This window comes from Agelaius tricolor, unplaced genomic scaffold (assembly GCF_023055355.1).
Source record: "Agelaius tricolor isolate 1412-34295 unplaced genomic scaffold, bAgeTri1.0.p SCAF_24, whole genome shotgun sequence".
Taxonomy (NCBI): Eukaryota; Metazoa; Chordata; class Aves; order Passeriformes; family Icteridae; genus Agelaius; species Agelaius tricolor.
Genome location: NW_027269284.1, coordinates 9,518,578 through 9,539,576, shown reverse-complemented (window position 1 = coordinate 9,539,576; position 20,999 = coordinate 9,518,578). Strand labels below are relative to the sequence as shown.

The 20,999-nt window shown below is 40.3% G+C and overlaps 1 protein-coding gene across 2 annotated transcripts in view; it reads left to right on the top strand.

Moving 5' to 3' along the window:
• Window positions 1-20,999, top strand: part of TBC1D14 (TBC1 domain family member 14) — a 65,020-nt gene that overhangs the window by 21,632 nt on the left and 22,389 nt on the right. Inside the window, exons 3-5 of one of the 2 annotated variants that reach the window (XM_071447493.1) lie at window positions 667-787; window positions 16,156-16,274; window positions 18,903-18,985. In XM_071447493.1, coding sequence (XP_071303594.1) covers window positions 667-787; window positions 16,156-16,274; window positions 18,903-18,985 — 323 coding nt within the window. Of the gene's footprint in view, window positions 1-666; window positions 788-11,940; window positions 12,098-16,155; window positions 16,275-18,902; window positions 18,986-20,999 lie in introns of those variants that run through there. The other variant, XM_071447494.1, reaches the window with a different exon arrangement.

Genomic DNA, 20,999 nt, shown 5'->3' with positions numbered 1-20,999 from the left:
GATTGGTCTGTGCTGTGTGTCCAGTTTTGGAAAAAGTAGCTGTGGTGTGAAGATGCAAGTCTGGAAAATCTCTTTATGATTAAAAACTAACAATGTCAATAAAACTAATCTAATTTTCAGTGGCTTTGTGTCTAGCTTTATAACTGTTCCTACAGTGTTTAAGCTAAATATTGGACATTTCAGAGAGACTTCGGAATTAATGTGTTTTGATAGCTGCTTTTAAGCTTATTTAGAAAAATAATCTTTTGTGAAAGCAGATCGAATGCAGCAGAAGGGTACCATGTCTCCAAGGTTTTTGTGGTTTTTGGTAGTAATGTGTTGTAACAGGTGGGTAAAGAATGTTTGTGCAGCAAGAGGTTCTTAGTTGTTTTTAAAGAGTGAGGCTGAATGATCTCCAGGAATGCTAAAGAAAGGTGTCCACTTTTAGACAGCTGGAAAATGAACTTTTTTATCTACTAAAAGTTATAATTTAACAAAGTCCATTGCCTGGTATGGTGATAATACTGCATGATGCTCCTTTTGAAGCTGGGAAACAGTGTGTCAGCACAACCACAAGAGAAGTTGGAATATATCATTAGGATACATAAGGTTAGCAAGTGTTCATCCTTCTTTTTATTATAATTAATCAACCCTTTTTCTTAATAAAACTTTTTTTTTTTTTTTTAGGAATTTGTTTACCAGAAAGCAGAGTGCAAGATTTGAAAAACAAAATGATGTGCGATGGAAGTTGTTTGGAAAAGTACCTCTTGGAGAAAACTTACAGAAAGACCCAAAGAAAATACAAAAGGTATTTGTTAAATTCTGTGTTAGCATTAGTGGTGAATGAAGAAGCCAGTTAAGTTTATGATCTGTAAATAGGACTGTGCAGCCTGTTTGTTGGAGTTGCACACAATTTCAGTACCAGAAAAGGCTCTTTGTTGAAATTTTACTTCTGTTACAACAGTGCTGTTCAGAAGAATGTGTTCTACTTGCTCATTACACTGAGTTCATGAGGCATGAAGAGCCTCCCTTAGTGTGTCATAAGAGAATAAAAAACCTAAGTGAAAGTCACTTTTTTCCAGCATTGTTGAAAGCAACATTTCAGAGAACTGGTTCTACTAGAGATGAACCCAAGCTCTTGGCTAGTGAATCAAATGATTTATCTTTCCAATGGGGAAAACCTTGTGAAATCCAGCTATGTGGTCAGTAGCTCATGAGCTGCTCTTTCAGTAACAGGAAAACAGCCTCTTTCAGTCTGACTTGATCTGGGATTTTTGGATTGCATGTAGCCTTTTTGTTTGGAGCTTTTTCTGTATTTCAGTTGTCACTTCCTTGTTCAAATGACTGTGGGAATAGTAATGTTTGCATGGAAAGAGACCATGTAGTGAAACTTTAAAACCAGCTACTGTGTGTGAAATGCAAATGCTGATTTGAAGGATTGTGCTGCTTAATTCAGGGTAAAGTATTCTGGAAATCCACATGTCATGTGACTGTTCTTAGCTGTAGTTAGGCTGTTAAGATGAAATTGAGGTGGCTTTTTGAACTTGTCACTGTACTCAACCATTCAGGCTTTATCTACAGCCTGTCTTGACACAATTAGTGGCTCTGAAGTGTCCACCAAAGATTTTTGATGACAAAATTGAAGAGGCTTAATAAGTGCAGTACCCTGACATTTATCAATATATTTTACTGTAGTGCATGTTCTTTATTAAGTGGGTAAATAATTTATTGACAATTTGTGGTTGTTGCTGGTACTGTGACTATTTTTCTTTTGCATCCAAACTATCTTACATTACAGCTTTGAATGACTGTATGTATTTGTTACAAAACAGTCACTATTAAATTGGTAGTGTGGTATGGCATCTAACCATTAGTGAGTTCCTGGCAAAATTGCAGCCTAAAACAATTGTCTCCAGTGCCTCTTGGGTAACAATAACTAATCCTTCCTAAATGATTTGGTGCTTTTTTGAAGTTATTTTTGACATGTAGGCTTTGAGTCATGAGTAGTGCTGTAAGTCACTAACTGAGCCTCAGCAGCATCTAAAAGCACAGCCTGATTTAGGTGCCCCCCTCACCAAAACAATGCTCAGACAGGCTTTGTGAGCACATGAGCCTTTCCTCAGGCCCTGTAAAAACTCTTCTGACAGCACTCTCTTGTTCAACAAGTGTATATACAACACAGCATCATACTGTGATTTAACAGTATAGGAATTAAAATCGCTCCAGCTAAGATGTTGCTTGTCCTGTTTTTAATGCTGAAAATATATGTATTAGTCTTCTGATAGAGAAGCAATACTGGAATATGCTCAGGCTGGGTTGCTTTACTGGGTCACTGAGAGCTTTTTTATAGTTTTTATTCTGTTAAATGTTTTAAAACTTAGAAACTGTCAGGATGAGTAATCTTGGAGAAGCTGGAAGTGCATTTGCAATGGCGGTTTGCATGATTAATTTTTTATATCAGTTCTCTTCAGGAATTCTGCTTGAGCAGAACTGGTTATGCCAGTTGCTTTTGCAATTGGTGTTTGAAAATGCACAAAGTCAGTCAGATGACAGAACTTCACCAAGAATAACCACTGAAGCTAAGTTCTCTCCCAGTAGACTGTAGAACTGAACTAAGCTTTGCAGCCACTGTTTCTTTCAGAAACTCTTTTCAAGCTTGGCAGAATTATATGTAAATACCATTTATTTGCAGCAACTTTTTTTCCCCCAGTTTTGTTAGTGAATGTTCTTCTAAAGAAATTCTTTTAAAATTCAAAAAGAAGTAGCCAGCATATAATTTGGTTGTCTCTCTCATGTGATCTGTCTTCACAGAACTTGTTTGCATATGGCCAGTCAAGATTTTGTGTATTGAAAGATTAAGGCATATAGAGGAAAGCCAGATTTTGGCTGTATCCTAGAGACGTTACAGCTTTCATCCCCAGTGAAATTCCATTGTTTTTTTGGTTTTTTTTTTTTTAATGTAGTGTATTTATTTTAATTTTCTTTTCTGTAATAGCAAAATCAAATTTTAATCAGCAAGCTTTGGGTTTTTTTTTCCTTTCTAAGTGTGCTTTGACCCTATGAGGGCTGTACAATTTAGCTTTCAGTATATGAATTCTAATCAGAGCTGAATGGAATATCTTCATTTTTTAAAGTTTCAATATTCATAAAATTAAGCACATATAACACTTGAGGCCTTTCAATTACAATCTTTATTCAAAAATTCAGGTCTGAATGTTTTATATCTCATTTGCTGATATCCATGTTGGAATATTAAAAAATTTTAATGGTAGTTCCTTAATAACTAAAAATAACTATGGTTTTTAACTTGGGGATTATAATTTTCCCAAATGTTTTTCTGTAATAATTAGGATATGGCTGTATGTGGGGGGTCAACCTTCCAGTCAATTAAAATCAGTTGTACTGAAGAGGCTCACTCTGCAGCACATGATAAAGTGAAAATGAGCTCTTGAAACTGGAAAATAAATTGCTTGGCTCACAGGTGATGCTTTGTTATGGGATGAACAGTAAAGCTGATAATATTACTATAGGAAAAACTTTGTAAGTTGAATTGGGTTAATTATAATACAATTTTCACTTGATTTAAGCTATAATCCTGGTTGATGAAGTAAAGAGATTTTATAAAGGTCTGTTTTCTGGCTTGGATCTGTTAGATGGAAAAGAGTTTCAAAGCAACAGCACCCAGCAAGAAATATGGAAAGAATTTACTACAGCCCATGCTTCAAGCAGACAGTGATAAACTCTCCTGTTATAAGCAGTGTGTTTTCTCCAGGATAAAAAAGGCCCAGAGCAGAACAGAGTCCCCAGAGTGCTGATGTGTGGAGGTGCTCGTGCAGCTACACGTGCGTGGGTGGAATCTGTGCAGTGTGGGGAGCTGCTGCCTCCTGTCCTGATGGAATCTGTGCAGTGTGGGGAGCTGCTGCCTCCTGTTCTGGGTGAATCTGTGCAGTGTGGGGAGCTGCTGCCTCCTGTCCTGGGTGAATCTGTGCAGTGTGGGGAGCTGCTGCCTCCTGTTCCAGGTGGAATCTGTGCAGTGTGGGGAGCTGCTGCCTCCTGTTCTGGGGGAATCTGTGCAGCTTGGGAGCTGCTGCCTCCTGTCCTGGGTGAATCTGTGCAGTGTGGGGAGCTGCTGCCTCCTGTCCTGGGTGAATCTGTGCAGTGTGGGGAGCTGCTGCCTCCTGTCCTGATGGAGTCTGTGCAGTGTGGGGAGCTGCTGCCTCCTGTCCTGGGTGGAATCTGTGCAGTGTGGGGAGCTGCTGCCTCCTGTCCTGATGGAATCTGTGCAGTGATGGAATCTGTGCAGTGTGGGGAGCTGCTGCCTCTTGTTCCAGGTGGAATCTGTGCAGTGTGGGGAGCTGCTGCCTCCTGTCCTGGGTGGAATCTGTGCAGTGTGGGGAGCTGCTGTCTCCTGTCCTGGGTGAATCTGTGCAGTGTGGGGAGCTGCTGCCTCCTGTCCTGATGGAATCTGTGCAGTGTGGGGAGCTGCTGCCTCCTGTTCCAGGTGGAACCTGTGCAGTGTGGGGAGCTGCTGCCTCCTGTCCTGATGGAGTCTGTGCAGTGTGGGGAGCTGCTGCCTCCTGTTCCAGGTGGAATCTGTGCAGTGTGGGGAGCTGCTGCCTCCTGTCCTGGGTGAATCTGTGCAGTGTGGGGAGCTGCTGCCTCCTGTTCCACATCCACATCTGCAGCCTCTGCTGATGGCCTGCAGTGCTAAAAATACAGAACTTTTCTGAGCCGTGCTTTGCTGCATTCCCATGGCCCCTTTAAGGCCTTTGGAGGGGAAGTAGTTGGTTCAAGCTGGCTGCTGGTTGTGGCAGGAGCCAGAGGTGCAGCTCTGGATAGAGCACTGTCTCCTGTTTGTACAGAGCTTGTCTTTGGGTAGCCTGGGTGTGTCATTGTGACTGCTGGCTATAGCTGCCAATGGGGTGAGTGTTTGTACATAGACTTCACTGCCACTTTGAAGCTAGAAAATGTGTAGTGCCTATTTTGTATTCTGCATGAGAAGTCCAAGGGTGAAAATGAGTCACTTCCCATGTTCTTCACTGTTGGGTTCATTTCTTTTTGTCAGGATTTAGATCTGTGTGGCAGAGTTCCTTTTTTTTAACAGGAAGCAAGTGCAGTGTAAGAAGGTATAGTTAGAAAGTTAGTCTAACCTATGTCTATTATTGTTACATTCCCTGGAAATAAAGGTGTAACTTTCTTACTTAACAATTATAACCCAAAACTTGCAAGTTGCCTTAATGCACAGCTCTTTTGTATCTTTCCTTCTGATCCAGTTACAAATACCTTTATTTTATTGTAATCATATGTAAAGGGCATCTAACTTTTGTGAAGGTAAATATAAATAAGGGAAAAAAGAAACCTATTATGTCAATGATGTCTTAAAAAGTCTTTTCTTTTTCCCCAACAAGAGCAGTAATAAATAGATCATTCAGCAATTCCAGTAGACTGTATTAATCTACAAAGAGTGTGTTGCCCTTGTCCTGTCTTGAAAATCTGCCTAAAACAAACATACTATCATATTTAAACAGAAAAAGCAAGAGTAGTTGCTTCCATTCACAGTAAATGAAAGCTATGTCAGGATGATTGTTCCTGTGTATTTTAATAATAAAAGCATTTAATATGACCCAGTCAGGTATCATAATCTAGCAAGGTGTAGCTGACAAAGTGCTGCTCTTGATTAGCTTTTTGCTTTTGATGCTGCTGGAACCTCTTCCCATATGTTAACAATGTGTGAAAGTACAAAATATGTTACAAGCATTAGACTAATAGAAAACAGGTTTGAGTATTGGTTTAAATAGCTATGACAAGCTACAAAGTGTTTTTGAAATCTTTTTTCAGATTTAAAGCTTTTATTTTAGCTTTCTCACTCTCTAGAATACCTTGTAAATTGTGGGTATCAAAAGCCCTGGAAGATGGAGGGATCCTGAAGAGTGTAGCAGGCAGTGTTGGAGGATAAGTATCTGCTTTCAGGAGGGGAGACACTAAATAGAAGGACAAGCTTGGTTAGTTGGTGCTGCAGTTACAGTGTCAGCTGCTGGTCTCTGCTGCAGGGTCTGTTTCAGTGCTGGTGGCATGTTCTGGGGGAAGTGCAGGAACTTTGAAGTTGTTCCCTTTGTCTCAATAGGGACAGTTACTTTGTAGACCAAGTTGATAATTAGCATTAACTGGAATATGAATGCTGATAGCACAAGATTATTTTTAAATGCAGGAAGCCACAAATTCCTGGAAAAATGATCAACTTTTGAGTACCAAATACACAACTCTTTCTAATCCCAAAATTTCAATGCCAAGATTATAACTATTGAGGACAGCTGATACATCAGTGGAAGTTTGTTCTTAATTGTGTTAAGTAAGAATCCATCATGCAGCTGGTATTTGTGTTTCTTCCAGTGGTAATAGAAAGATACTTAAACACTTATTCCTTTGTGTAGGCAGTAAGTTTTTTTCCATGTAGTAACCTTCCACTGGCAACACACAGGAGGCTTTCAGATTCCCCCCTCCCCTCATGGGTTTTTGAATGAAAATAGATGTCTGAAGAGAGCAAGCCTGGAAATAACCCCATGTGCCTTTGGCTGTTGCATTGCACAAACACTTGGCAAAACATTGCTGTGAAGCAGAGCTGGCAATAAATCTTTGAAAGCAGGTGTGTAGCCCCTAAATATTGTGTTAGAACTGCCTATTTTAAGTGGAGACTGGAACATTTCCATTGCTGACATGTAAAATTGAGAAAGCTTTGCTAGACTTCATTGTGCTAATTGTGTGTTAAGCAGAAGCAAGCTCCCAAGAAACTCGACCCAAAGGTTTTCTTTGTCTGTCTTCCAGTTTATACATCTCAAACTTCATCTAAAATTAAAGAATGGGGATAGATACAGGTTTTGAAAGGCTAACTCTTACCATGCTCACTAGCACCAACAAATAAAGCTGATTTTCTTTAGCTCTGCAAAATGAATGGAGGTACTGTGTGTTGGTGGAAACCCTCAACACACAGTACCTGAAGAAATGGATGTAAGGATTTTGAAAAGCCAGACTGGTGCTTTTTCCTGAAGTGTCTTTCTGAAGGAAGACTAGCCAATTTTATGTTCTCATTCTCTCTCTGAGGATTCTTGGTCCTATTTTTTACCATTATTTTATTACAATTTTTTCATGCCTGTCAGTATTTTCACATAATTTTCTTGTGCTCTATTGAGAACTTGTCACTTGAGCATGACAAAGTTCAGTGGAAACAGCTTCATGAATATTAAAGCCTGAAAATAGTCATCACTTTAAGCCACACTACGAAGGTATGGTGCCCTCCTTCATATATTATATTTGTGTGTAGCTTTAAAAAACTACAATTTCTTCCTGTCAAGACTGAACTTTAAGTTGTGAAGATGATTGTATTCAGGAATATTTACTTTTTTATAGGGTTTTTTTTTGTAAAATAATGAATACACAAGGATCTGGCCAAGTGATGAGAGAAAATATGGTGCACACTCAGTATAAGTACAAAAGAAGCTTTTATTAAGCATGTAAGAAATTGGCATCAGTAATGGCTTCTAAGGTAATTTCAGGGATTAGAGAAGCAAACATGGGTGGAGAAAAACACTCAGAGGTTTTAATGCAGTCGACTTATTTCCTTATTTTTCTGTAATTTCCAAGGGCAGACAAGCATTAAACTTGAAGAGGTCTGATACCCTTAAAGATACCCAAGTCTTGATTGAGGAAGCAGAAGGGAGATAAACAGGGAGATTGAAAACCAGGGGAGAAGTAGAATGTGGTTAAAAGTATCAAGTGAAGTATCTTTCCCTACTCCAATATGGTGTATGTGCTGGAGTCATGGAGGTAGATACAAGTGGGCACATACTTACCTACAAAGCAACTGTTTGCAAACAAAACACTGACTGTGTGCTGTTGGGGGGTCTCTGAACAGCATAAAATGCAAATGTGCATTGCGAAGTAGGTGGCATACCTGGGGGACTTCTGCACTGTATTGAATATTACAAGTATTGGCAACTGATTTGAGAACTTGCAAGATGAAATGTGATATTTCTTGACTCCTTTCCTCTATATTCTGAAATTAATCTGGATTTTTGGCCATTTCAGAGTGGTGTTAGCATCAGGTTGATGTGGCATGGAGAGTCCTTTTATTTTAGTGTCTCTCAGAATGAGAGAAACAGTTCTAACATGATCTTCAGCCACAGTAAAGAAGGGTTGAGACTAGATAGGAAAGGTTGGTTTTCTTCTGCAACATCAGCACTAATGTGAAATGTCAGAAGAAAAAGTTGCTAAGAGTTTATGTGGAAGGGTATGATGCTGACCCTACACAGATAATAAAGGTGGAGAGATCAGTGAGTAGTCATACAGATTAAGTAAAGTTACATTTTCACATTAAGTCCATATCCAGTGGAATTCCAGTCCCTGGAAGTAATGTTAATGGGATGTGTTGAAAGCAGGTGTTTATAGTGTTTTATTCTGGCAGATGCTCACGAGAAAATAGCAGTAAAATAAAACAACCGTTTAGCTTGTGTTTTCTTGTTCAGACATTTCCCAGATGCTTGTCCTGCTGGAGGCCTTTCCTGCAGATGTTTCCATTTGATTAACACTGCAGTGTACCAGATAGCGTCAGTACCTAGGGAAAGTGTGCACGCTTTTGTATGTGCAGATTCAATGGTGTCCTTTGCAGGGTTCTAAGCAGGAGGGTGTTGTTTTTTTGTTGTTACTGCGACTCATGCTGGAGTCACTTGTAACATTACACTCCACAATCTGATTGAAGATCCTGCTTTTGACAGTAAAAAGCTGTTCTTAAGCAAAATGGTTCATGGTATGCTTTGTCTCTGAGTACTTCAAGTATTTTCCTTCCTTTTGTTTTTTTTTTAATGAAGCATGTCACTCTATATAACCAAAACCCACTTAAATTATTTACATATAGCACAAGCGAAATGTGAGCCCTGAGGGTGAGAACCACCTGATACATAGCACGTTGAATGATTAGAGGCAACAAATCAGCAAGCTGTTATTCTTTCTTCAAAGAATTTACCTGGCCTTGTCTATGCTTAGGTTTTAAATGTTCCTTAATCTAAACCTTGCTCAAAATATGATGTTATAAAAATACGTATATGGAAAAATTGTTAAAATAGTCCAGGTGCTGGAGCACAGGACTGAAATACAGAATATGTGGCTTCTCACTCTTTTGCTTTACTCGTAACTTTCTGTAACATGTCTGGATTATTTTATCCATTTAACTTTAGTGTGATTGGGTGGGATCACATCAGTTGCCAGCCCAGGTTGTGTATTCCCTGTAATCTGAAAAGAAAAGTAGCTGCTTCCCAGGGGAAATGAGGAAAATTTCAGAGCACTTGAAACGATGCCTACAAATAGTGGGAGGTTTTCCTCACAGCCTGGCCATAGTATCTTATCTTTTACATTGCTTAGGCATTCCTAATTTGTAAAGTATAGAACAGGAGAGTGCTGTAGTACTAAAGATGAGAAAGATGTCCTGGTGGAAGATAAAACTTCATAGAGATGTTATTACTGCCAAGTTCTGTCATGTAATTGCTATCTTCTGCTCATATCCTTTCTTTAATGTAAGAGGATTAAACATAAATGTATACACATACAGAGAGCTGTGTAAAGCAAGTAGGGCTGATGGGTTTTGAACCATTAATTATTTGTGGAGCTTGGCTGATCACTAAACTGTACAGGTTGAGCGTGCAATTCTGATTTCTCAGGTTGTTAGATCAGTAACTAATAAATTAATTGCATTTCAGAATAGTTCTGTACTGGTTTTAAAGTTATATGTAAAGATCCCTAAGAAATTGTTTGACAGTGTAATATCTGAACTCAGAAGTATGTATTCTCCGTTAAGTTTTGAAGGATAGTCTCATAATCTGGTCTTTGCCTGAGGTTTCAGTCTCCTTAAATTCTCTTTGGTCATTGTATATATAAGGGTCTTTATTAAAATTACTACTATGTGGCATGGTGCCATGTGAAGAATCAGATCTTAAGTTTCCCAGCCCAAAGATCATAACAAATTTCATGATCTGGTAGTCCTGCTGCATGTTCCTTTCCTTTCCTTTTCCTTTCACGTTCACATTGCCTCACAGCAGGCATTGCAGAGTAACCAAACTAATGGAACAGAACAGAAGGTGTGGGTTTGGTGGTGTCATTTCCCCAGTGCAGCATATTGCAAGTCACATTGCTGATTAATGGTGGCACAGAAAATGGTGTGAGGGGCCAGAAGGGGGATGGGGGGCAGTGAGGAGCTGGGTGTGCACCAGCTGAAATTTGTCTGGTAAACTATTTCATTTAGAAAAGGGAAGAGATTTCAGATGGAGATGCATTAGACAGTCATGAAACAATGGAAGGGAACACTGAAGCACTGTTGAGGTAGTGGTAAGACTTAAAAACCAGGAAAAAATAGTTTTCTCTTTGCTTGTGCAATTCTGGTCCAGTTCTTAATTCATATGCTGGGTGAGGCCAGTGGAAAAAATAAAATGTAATTGAATCTTGTACACTACCTGTTTAAGTAGTCTCAGATACTGTTGTAAATGCAGCAACCTAAAAATAGTGACTGCTACCAACTCTTAACATGTGGCCAGCTGTGGTTTGAGTTACAGGGAGTACTTCACTTTTTACCCTGTGTCACCAGGCATCCCTTTCTGCCAGTCTGCTTTGCAGAAGAGCTGCAATATAATTCTATTTTCAGTGTGAAAGCACAGACATGTACTGCAGGAATACCACTGCCCATCCAAGGGTGCTCTTCCTCAGGAGCTGCTTTTTGCCTATGTTAACAACTATACTTTACATTAATGGTTTTTTGATGTATGTGGTAACTTAGTTTGGAGCCCGTAGTGTTTTGCATGGGCTGTGTTGACTTTTGCTTTGACATGAGATGTTTGGATGGCAGGTGTCTGCAACTAATTGGCATCGGTGGGAATGGAGCTGAGATACTTTTAAACAGTGAGCTGTTCTGTATTTGGCATTGTATCACTGAATCTGTGAAATAGATGCGAAATCACAGGTTGAAAACAATAGCTGATACAGCACCTAGCAATTCTGAGAAAATAATTTACCTTCTGCAAATCCACCCTTAGAAAGCAGAATACTTAAGTGACTGCTTGTTTTCAGATCAGTCCTTGCTAATAATTTTGGGATTGAGGATCAGACTTTGATAAAGATCATGAGCTGGCAGCTGTACCCCACAGCTAGTGATGCTTAAGAATATGAAATCCTTAGTGCAGAGCTGAGAAAATGGCAACACTTGCAGGTCAATAGATAATATTTTAAAATGCAAGTCTACCAAAGATGAAGCCACAGCAACTTGGGTGTCTCTACTGAGTTAAATGACAGAGCCTTTGGACAAATTAAAATTAAGGTTGATATTCTATCTGGATTGAGGCAACATATTTAGCAAGAGGTAATGTGGAAGTTGTCCGAACTGTAGAAGAGATTTATATATCTATCTCATAGAGCTGTCAGAGGTGGACAGAGCATGAGTGGTACTGAAAAGATGTTTATGCTGTAGGGAAGTATTGCATCCTTCGGCACTGATGTAGGGGTTGGTGAGTTTTAGCTGCTCTTGCATCTCGGACAGGTACCGAGGCAGTCTCAGCAAGCCACAAAGCAGGACTCGGTACAAGCAAACGCCTGGCTTGGAACCAGGGACGCGGGGAGGGGAAGCGGCAGTGTGGGAAAGCAGAGGAGAGAGATGTCACTGTTTGAGGAATGCAGCTGCGTCCTGAGGGCACCCGTAATGCCGAGCTGACAAAGACTGCGGCTAATGCAGACGAGCTTGTGCGAGGCTTGGGTTGTCCGTCACGGCCCCGGATCCGCACCGGGCAGGGCCGGGCTGCCGGAGCGGCCCGAGAGGCGGGAGGCGTGTGCCAGGCGGTGCCGTGCGTGCCCAGGCAGCGCTGGGCGAGGCGGAGAGAAGCGATGCTGTGCGGCGGCTCCGCGGGTGATTAGCGCGGCTGGCGGGGCGGGGCGGCCCGGCCGGACCCACCCGCGGGAGGCGGCCCGGGCGGGGCGGGCGGGCGGCCCGCGAGGCCGTGCGGGCCCGGGCGGCGGGAGCCAGGCCCGCGGTGCGGGGCGGGCAATGGGGCTCCGGCGCCGCCGCCCGTGAGGGACCGCAGCGTTCATGGTGAGCGGAGCGGGGCAGCTGCGGGGCGCGGGAGTCGGGGCAGGCGGGATGGGCGGGCGCGGACTTGAACGCTTGTGGGTGAACCCGGCCTCGTCCGCTTCTCAGTCGCCGCACCGAGTCCGGGGGAGAAGCAGCTAACCGGGAAGGGGATTCTCTTTGTGCGGGGCGGGGCTCCGCCGGGATGGAAGGCGGCAGCGCAGCTCTGCCGGGTGTTCGGGGTGTCGGAGCGTGGGGGCTGCAGGCTGGAACCCGGCTGGAATCCCGGCCATCGCTCCTGCCCTGCCCTGCTGCCGCCCCTGGAGCCAGAGTCCCGCAGCCTGGCGTCTGCCGCTCCGGCAGCCAGCATGAATATTTCATATTCGGCTCTGTCGGAAAGTGGCTGCCTTTAAAAACGCAGGGCCAAAACAAGATGACCTTGATAGAGCAGTTTGTGTTATTGTAGGTTCAGTTCTGCTGTGCTGCTGGTGCCTGGGGAGCCTTGGGGCGTGTGGGAAGTCCCACAGCGCTCTCCCGGGTAGAGCAGTCGGTCTTTGAGCGCTTGCCCTGGGTTCTAGAGGGTTATTTGTGTCTCTCGGCAGAGATTGTTGAGGATCCCTTTGTAGGTTGGCTTGTCTTTTTTGAAGAATCGCATAGGATCACCACAGTCAGAGCTTCTCGCATTTTAACTGCAAAGCTGGCAGGTTCCACCCAGAATTAAACTTGGTTTCAGGAGGCGTGTTTCTGTGGGCTTTCTTTGTTTAGTTTGGATTATTTAAATCAGTGCTTTAATCTACAGCACGCTTTTAATAGAACATCTTCAAACCCTTGTTCAGCTCTTGTGAACAGCTAAAGGCGAAACCTGGAAGAAAGCCTAAATGATCCCAGTCATAAGGCTGTATTTTAAGTCGTAAACGGTCAGCTCATCCTAAGTTGATCCTAAAATTAACTTGTAACTGTATCAGGTTAGTAACCCCTAATTGCAGCATAGCATTTAAACATATCCTGAATTATTTGTACCTGTGAGAGATTTGAGTCTGGTTTAAAAGAAAAAGCTTAAAATGACCTATTGTGTAGCTCAGCCTATTGCAATCTGCCTGTATGTGCAAATACTTGCACTTGCTCAGTCAGCAGATACTCTTAATATGAGTTTGTGGAGGCTTCAGTGTGCTTCATTGCTGTATCATACATTGTGCTCTGAAATTGCATTCTCTTCTCACTGGGGTAAAAGATAATTTTCATGAACTTCTGTTTTCTGTGAATTTTGGGATATTTGGTTTTTGTGGGTTTTGGGGGGGGGAACTGGGGTAGGAGGTTTTGTTTTGTTGGTGGTTTTTTTTGGTTTTTTTTTTAATTTTCCCTTAATAAAAAGCAGTCTTGTAGATAATATCACAAGAGGACATTTTTATTCTTTTTTGGCTACCACTGAAAAGGATGAAATTGGTACAAAGGAATCATACTTGTAATCTGATCAAATGTGCCACTCCCATTTTTGTGCTGGTCTGGCTTTTTTACTGTAGGGTAGTGCTGAGTAGAACACCAGTGAATACTTGCTGAAATGCAGGGTGGGCTTTGGCTCTTCTGGGAGGTTTGCGTAATTGTCCTGATGTGCTGATACTGTAACTAGCATCCATATTTAGAAATAAAACATTTTCTTAACCAAGAAATTCTTGTAAGGAGATGTGTAGTGCTGATCTGGAGAACTTTTTGCTTAGCTGAAAGGGATTTCCAAATCAATTTGGGTGTTCAGAATAAAATTCCCATTGAAGCCCAGTGTGGACATTCTTTTCTCACTTTCCAAAAGCAATTTTGCTCTCCAGTTGGCTTTCAGTGAAAGAAGACCCTGAATATAATTTTCATAAGTCAAAATTAAGCAGCTTTTCTGGAACTTCTGCTATAATAAACAATGGGTGCATATGTTTTAATGTCAAATTCTGAGATGCTTTAGGGAGTAAGAGAGGTTAATATTTGACTATGTTAATTTGTGAAAAAGGGCTCATTAAAAAAATCAGTCTCTTAATAGAAACTGGGAGAAAGAAAAGCCATTTGCTTCATTGCTATCAGCACAGTGGATTTACTCTGCAGCTGGTGCAGCTGAAGCCCATTATGATGGTGCACTTACTCACTGGTCACTCTCAGTTGTTTGCTGGTGCAAGTGACCAGTGTAAACCTGTGCTTTCTGAATATGCTCTCTACCTCAGTACCTTTTTTATAGTATGATTTTGCTTATTTTCTTTCTGGAGGTTTTTTTTAGTGAATGGCTTTGTCAGCATGAGCACTGTCCCTTTACTTGACAAGCTAAGTGCTAGTCCGTAGTTTAAATGCATTTTCTTTGGTTCTTTTCCTTGTTTTCCAACTGATGTCATAGCGGTATTAGCTGGTATTAATGAGCCAGACATTCCAAATTCATGACCATGTTTCCCATTACAGCAATGTAGTCATCATAGGATTGATTGTTGAGGCAGTGCCCAGTTAATAGACAAGGAAAAATAGGGATTTTGTGTGTCCTGAGGGCTGCACAGACCTGTATCCATGAGTCCCATGGAAGTAGTTTGAACGAGGATTGAACTGTACAACACGGAGTAGAAGACCAAGGCTGTGTTGGTCCACATTCATTACATCATGACTAGTTTTCATCCATCACCTTTTTTAAGATGTGATTGGAGACAGCCTTTCTGGAAGGGATGGATCCTGTTTTAGTTGCCGAAAGAACATCGCTGGTTGGAAACGCTGTATCTATTGCTCAAGAAAGTTTTGCTGAAATGGAGAGGTTAGGTTGAGAGAAAGAGAGCAGAACCATCTGAGGAACTCTTTGTGCTAGCAGGAAAAGGTGTGTGGCTGGAGCACTCTTCATAGTGCTCATTGATAGTGCACATTTGTGTTTTTCTAAATTTTATTTTAATAGAAATGGAATAAAAAAGTTGTGCATTAAAGCCTTTGAGTTTTGGAAGTGGCAAGAATCATTATAAAGCTTAATGTAGAAGTAACTACATATAATGTGGATGTGATTTTTCCTTAGGACTGTTTGACCATGTTTGTTGTTTGTGTATCACTGATACTTTGCATATTTAATGTTTGCTGTAATACTTCAAGCACTGAAGTACATGGAAATTGTGTAAAGGTTGTTTTATCCCATTAGGTCATGGTTTTAGTATACTTTCTTTTAAACCAGTTTTTGTAGGAAAAGTAAAAATAAAATGGTACCTGAATGCCAAGTCCTCTCCTGCAGGTCAGGGTGATGCAGTAATTAAGGGTAGAAGGACCTTGAGGGGTGAACTCTCCTCTCAGGACAGAGTCTGCTTTAACCAGGTTCTCAGGGCTCATCCCCCTGAGCTTTAAATGCTTCCAAGGTTGGGAATTGTGTCACAAGGCAACTTGTCCCAGTGCTCGCCTCCTCTCCCTACAAAGCCTCTTCCTCTGGAGGCTGAGCAAGCCTGGTTCTCTTGGCCTCTCTTCATGTGGCACTTGCTCCACACCCTGACATCTCAGTGCCTCTCTGCTAGCCTTGCTCCAGTGTGTCAGTGTCTGATTACAGACACAGGTTAGCATGTTATGATCTACTGTGATTTAGGATTGTCCAAGGCATTGTACCAAGTGTGGCCTTTGTTTTTTTCTCTCCCCATTGTTGAGCTGTTGCGTATGAAAACAGCTTGTGTAGGAGAAATCTTACAATGAGATTTTAAGACATGGAGGTTGTGGTCACTTTTTACTTTAGTTTGAAAACAGTGTAAATTAATAAAAATTTAAATAGGTCCTATTTTTGTGCCTCAGAAAGTACCTGCTGTTTGTAAACTCCTTAGTAATACTTCGGAAAAGCAGGCTGTCAGCCAGGGGAACTTAAGATGTGTTTACAAACAGAAAGAATGGAAAAAACCATCAAGATTCACTCCTGAACATAAATTTTGTTTATGGTATTTTCAGTGTTGAGGTTGCTCTAGTTGAAAAGCTTCAAAGGGACTGTAGTAGGGCTGAGATGTGAAAACATTGTCTTGAAAAGTTTTCTAGATCCCTTTTTAAATTCTCAAGTGCATCATCTTGGTGCTCTGCACTCATGTAAGTTTCCCTGTCTTTTTCTTCTCTAGGAATATGAAGAAAAAACTGGACGAGCTCAGAGACCACTCTCTCCTAAACAGAATGTGAGGAAGAATCTTGATTTTGAACCACTCTCCACTACAGCACTTATTTTAGAGGACCGACCAGCGTAAGTTTTGGAAGTGCCACAGTGAGGGTCTCTTTAAAACCTAGCAAGTATTTTCTAACTCAGTGTATTTGCTTACTCTAACTTCAACAGATAATTTAAAATCTAAAGTAGATTTTTTTTTTCAGACTACTGAATATGAAATTGGGGTGATTATGAGAAAAATTATTCAAACAGAAAGAACTTCATTTTATAATAAAAGCAATGGCTTTTTGTGAAGAGAGTTAATTAGGATAGCAGAGCTTTTGTTTTGAGTAATTCTACCTCCTTAACATGATTAAGGGATTTTTATTTTCCATGAGATAACCTAAGCATAAAAACAAAACTAGTATATGCTAAAGAAATTGAGAAGCAAGAATACAATGTCCTGTTTACACAGAGAAAGGCCACACCTCCATAAATAATGAAACAGTATAGTGATTGCTCTGCAGGGAGTTCAGCATCACATTTTAAGGGTTGTCAAGCACTTGATGAGTTGTTTCATACCTTTTACTGCAAGGAGATTTTTGCATATGCAGAGTGACTCCAAAGCGATTTACCAGCAGCTGCTTTACCATGTTTTTCTCCTGAATTACACAAATTCAGTCATGCTTAGTCAGTTTATGATTATGAATGTAAACTGGCTTTATGGCCATGACATCTGCATTTTTAGTATAGCTGTGCATTGATGTGAAGAACTGGCATAACATAGATCTGTGTTTTCATCAACACAAACTTGTATAAGAAATGCTTGCATCCAAGTAGTCTAATTGTAGGGTTACTTAAAGAACTTTCTGGCTTGGCTGATGGACTGTGTGGCAAGACATTGGGAGATGTAGAAAAGTATAAGAGTGATTATTTGTTATAGCAGGCTTTATTATGTCCAACTGGAAACAAAGTGTACTAGGTTATCTGTTGTATTTAAAACTTGTCTATTAAAAATCTCTTTTTTGTGGGATAATCTGAGTAGTACAGTGTTCAGACAGATGAAGTTAGTGTTACATTACAGGGAATGTTCAGATTTTGCTTTCTTTCCTACTGTTGATAGAGTGGGGAACTTGTAGCAGAAAAGTATTTTTAAAATTGAAGACAGTTGAAGCATCACTTCTTTCATCTAATGGGAAAACTGCTCTGGACAGCAGTGCTGTTATCTGACTCTTATTAAGGAATCTTTTTTTCATTGTTTACCCACACTTTGTATACTTTTTTTTGTGTTTGCCTATTAGTCTTTGAGTAGTTTCCTTTTTAAGACTTCGGACAGAAAAGTGGAGTGAGATTATTTTTTTTTCAAAATACCTGCTCTTGATTTCACACTTGTTTGTAGGGCTTAGGTAAAACTTCACAGTAAAAAATCAATAAATATTACATAGTGCCTCTAGCTTCAACTGGAAAAAGCATTAGTTGAATTTTAATAGATACTAAACACCATCTCACATGTTTGTTGGCAATGTTAAGATATAGAGCCAATAATTTGTGTGGTAGAATTTAAGTTAGCAATACTTGACTTCTTTCATCTGGTTTTCCTTTCCAAACTTCCCCTAACTTAAATAATTTCTAAAGACTTGGATTTAAGAAAAGGATGCAGATCGATTTACCAAAGTGAAGATGGATAAAGAGTTGATTGGTCTCTCTGGTTAACAAACCAACATTTCACCAAAGTGAAAATTTACTTTTGTTTTTCTGCTAACAACCTTGATTTGTAAAAATACTCATGGGCCTGTATGACATGCTTATGTGTACCTTACAGGCACTGTGGTTACATAAATAGTAATGCTTTCTAACTGTTAATGGTGTTGGGGGCTGTCAGCTGCCTGATGTGTGACACATGGAAACAGTGTCACACATCAGGCAGGATGGAACATGAAAGTGAATTTTTGCATAGCTTTTCTATTAATGAAAGATATATACTGTTCTAGGAACAAAATACAGTGTTCTACAATACAGAACAAAATAGTCATTTCCTGTTTTGATGTTTTGCTGATGCTGTAGCTGTAAGAGATACATATGGTTATGTTCATTACAAATAGGATTAGCTGAAAGGTCGTGTGTTCTGACATATGAACACATGCATTTGTATGGCAGAGCCTTAATCACAAATCAAAATGTTTTGTTAGTATTAAAAAATGGAGAATATAGAGGATGACTCCAGTGCCACTTGTTGCTCTAGAAGAGAAGGGAAGGAGTTAACTCTTTAAAATAGAAATGGAATTTCAGAGAGCAGGAAAAAGCTGGATTAGGGAGTCATTACATGTGAGTAAAGAAAGTTGTGGATGTAACTCTTAAACAAGGTGAACAGTAAGAAAGAATACAGTCCTGTATCTTACCAGTTCAAATCCAAAGCAGCCAGTATTGTATATAGCAGTGTATTCTCTTTATGAAGACCAGCCTGTGGGTTCAGTTGGTTTAACAATAAAAATGCTGAAATTACCAAACGTAAGGAAATTACTCAGCGTATTTTGTGTATAAACGTACTCATAGCTGGTCAGTGTTCTTCCCTTCTGCTGACTCTGGCAAAAAAAAAGATTCTTTCCAAGGATCTGTTGTTCTGCTCTTTGACTGGATATTTTGACAGGAAGCCGAGTGTGCTTTTCATTTAGAAGTGTCTAGAATTTTATTTAGACAGTCATGCCAACTGTAAATATTATTTTTTAGGAACCTTCCTGCAAAACCAGCAGAAGAAGCTCAGAAACACAGGCAACAGTACGAAGAAATGGTGGTTCAAGCAAAAAAAAGAGGTGATGGAATTTCTTGTCTTCAGATTTGAAAAGTATAGGGATATTTCTAAACCTGGAATGCACTTGAGTCACTCTGTTGCTCTGTAATGTGAGGGATCTCTGCTTCCTCTCAAAGAAAGATCACTCCCAAGAAAGAGGAGCAAAGGTAGTTTTGTTGAAAAGCCCAGCTCCAAGCTGAAAAAAAATGGTCCTAGAACTCAGCAGGAAATAATTTTTTAATCCATAACTCTTAAATGAGTGATTGACAAACCCACTATTTGTAGGTTTAAAAACTTAGTAATATATTGAAGTAGATTGTTGGCCAAATTAGTGAAGACTGGACTTGAAACTGCAGGATATTTGTCAGTTTCATGCTGGAAGCAACCTGTTCGGGCCGTAGTACATAAACACATAATTTTCCACACAGGAAAATGTATGCAGTTATGTTCATTTGATAATCTCTCACTTAAAATTTACAGCTTTCTCAAGGATATGCTCATAATTTCTTGCCTGATATTTTTTGCAGAAGTGTCTTAGTAAAACTGTACCATGAACATGAGGAAGAGGTGATGGTTGTCGTTTCTTTTGGCTGGTATTTTTGACCATCTGGGTTTTCTAATTCAAAACAAGCATTGCAATAATAGGAGATTTGGACTTGGGTTTTGCATCCAGTGGGAGCTACTGGAAATATAGTTTTCCAGCTGGTCACACCCTTGAACTGTATGAAACAGTGAAAAGGGTATGTGAACACAGGACTTAACTGCAGCAAGTGACACACTAATAGAAGTATCCTCTTGTCATCTTGAACATCACATACCTACCAGTGAAGTTCTGACTTCATGTGACTCCTGTTAAGTATATCTGCTACTGTATGTGTAGTGTAAAGGAGTTTCCCTGTTCTTTCTCTGCATGGAGGGTGGGTGGATTGGGGAAAATGGGATGATTGTTAGGCAATGGCCAGGCCCTTGTGCTGTCTTCATTGAACTGGAGTAAGTCATTCTGTCCAGATAAATACCATGACAAACCCATTTTCCCTGAAGCCACTCCAGATGAACAGCTTTGCAGGGCGATACATTGTCAAGATGTCAGGAGATCAAAGACTGTAAACACCCTCTTGTTGGTTAGAGAAAAATTGAAAGCCTGCATTTCAGCAGGCTTGCAAAGAGCTCGTGTCAGAGCTGAAAATATTATGAGGCAGTTGCTATGGTTCTGCTCAGGCACAGTTTCTGTGGGGCTTTAAAGTGGATCCATCAGGTAAAATGTGTCCATTCCAAACACCTTGTTCATGGTACTGCTGTTCTTCAGTGAGTTCTGCTTGCCAAGTGAGCACCTCCTCATACTGTAGATAGCATGTGAATGCACACCCATGTCCTGCTGTAGAGACTGCCTGCATTTGTTTAACAAATTTGCCAGTGGAAAAAGCAGTAATTGATAATGCAGGAAGAAATACTGAGTGATAATTCAAACTGCAAAGTACGTCTAAACTAGACATGAAATACATTTTCTTCTTAGTGAACTGAAGTTTTCCATTTGGTATGTGTAACATTTAGATTATCCATATGTGAAGTAGCATCAGAAATGTGGCTCTTGTGATTTCATGACAGTATACCTAAATTGTAATAGAAGAATCAAAACCAAAAAAAAAATTGTATTAATTTGGCCTGTAGTTTTGAGTCTGCCATAAGAGGGGTGGGGCTTTATTAGGAAATACTCTGACCTGTTCTACTAGGTGAGGCTGTTGACTGACTGAGGTGTTAAATCAAAGTTAATAGTGTGGTTAGATTTGAAGAGTCAAAGAAATCATGCACTATCCAATTCTCATTGTCCCATCTGTGGAAAATGAAACTTGTAGTTCCAGTTTGTTCTTTATTCACATTTGCAATCACTGCTCAGCTTGCTGTATGCTTGGGAGTTTTTCAGAATTTGAACAGTCCACTGTACTTTAGGGTGAACACAGTGTGCTTAACATGGTTGCACAGCCATGACTAACTGAATATTTAGTTTCTGGTTTTATTAACTTAGGAAGGAAATTCCT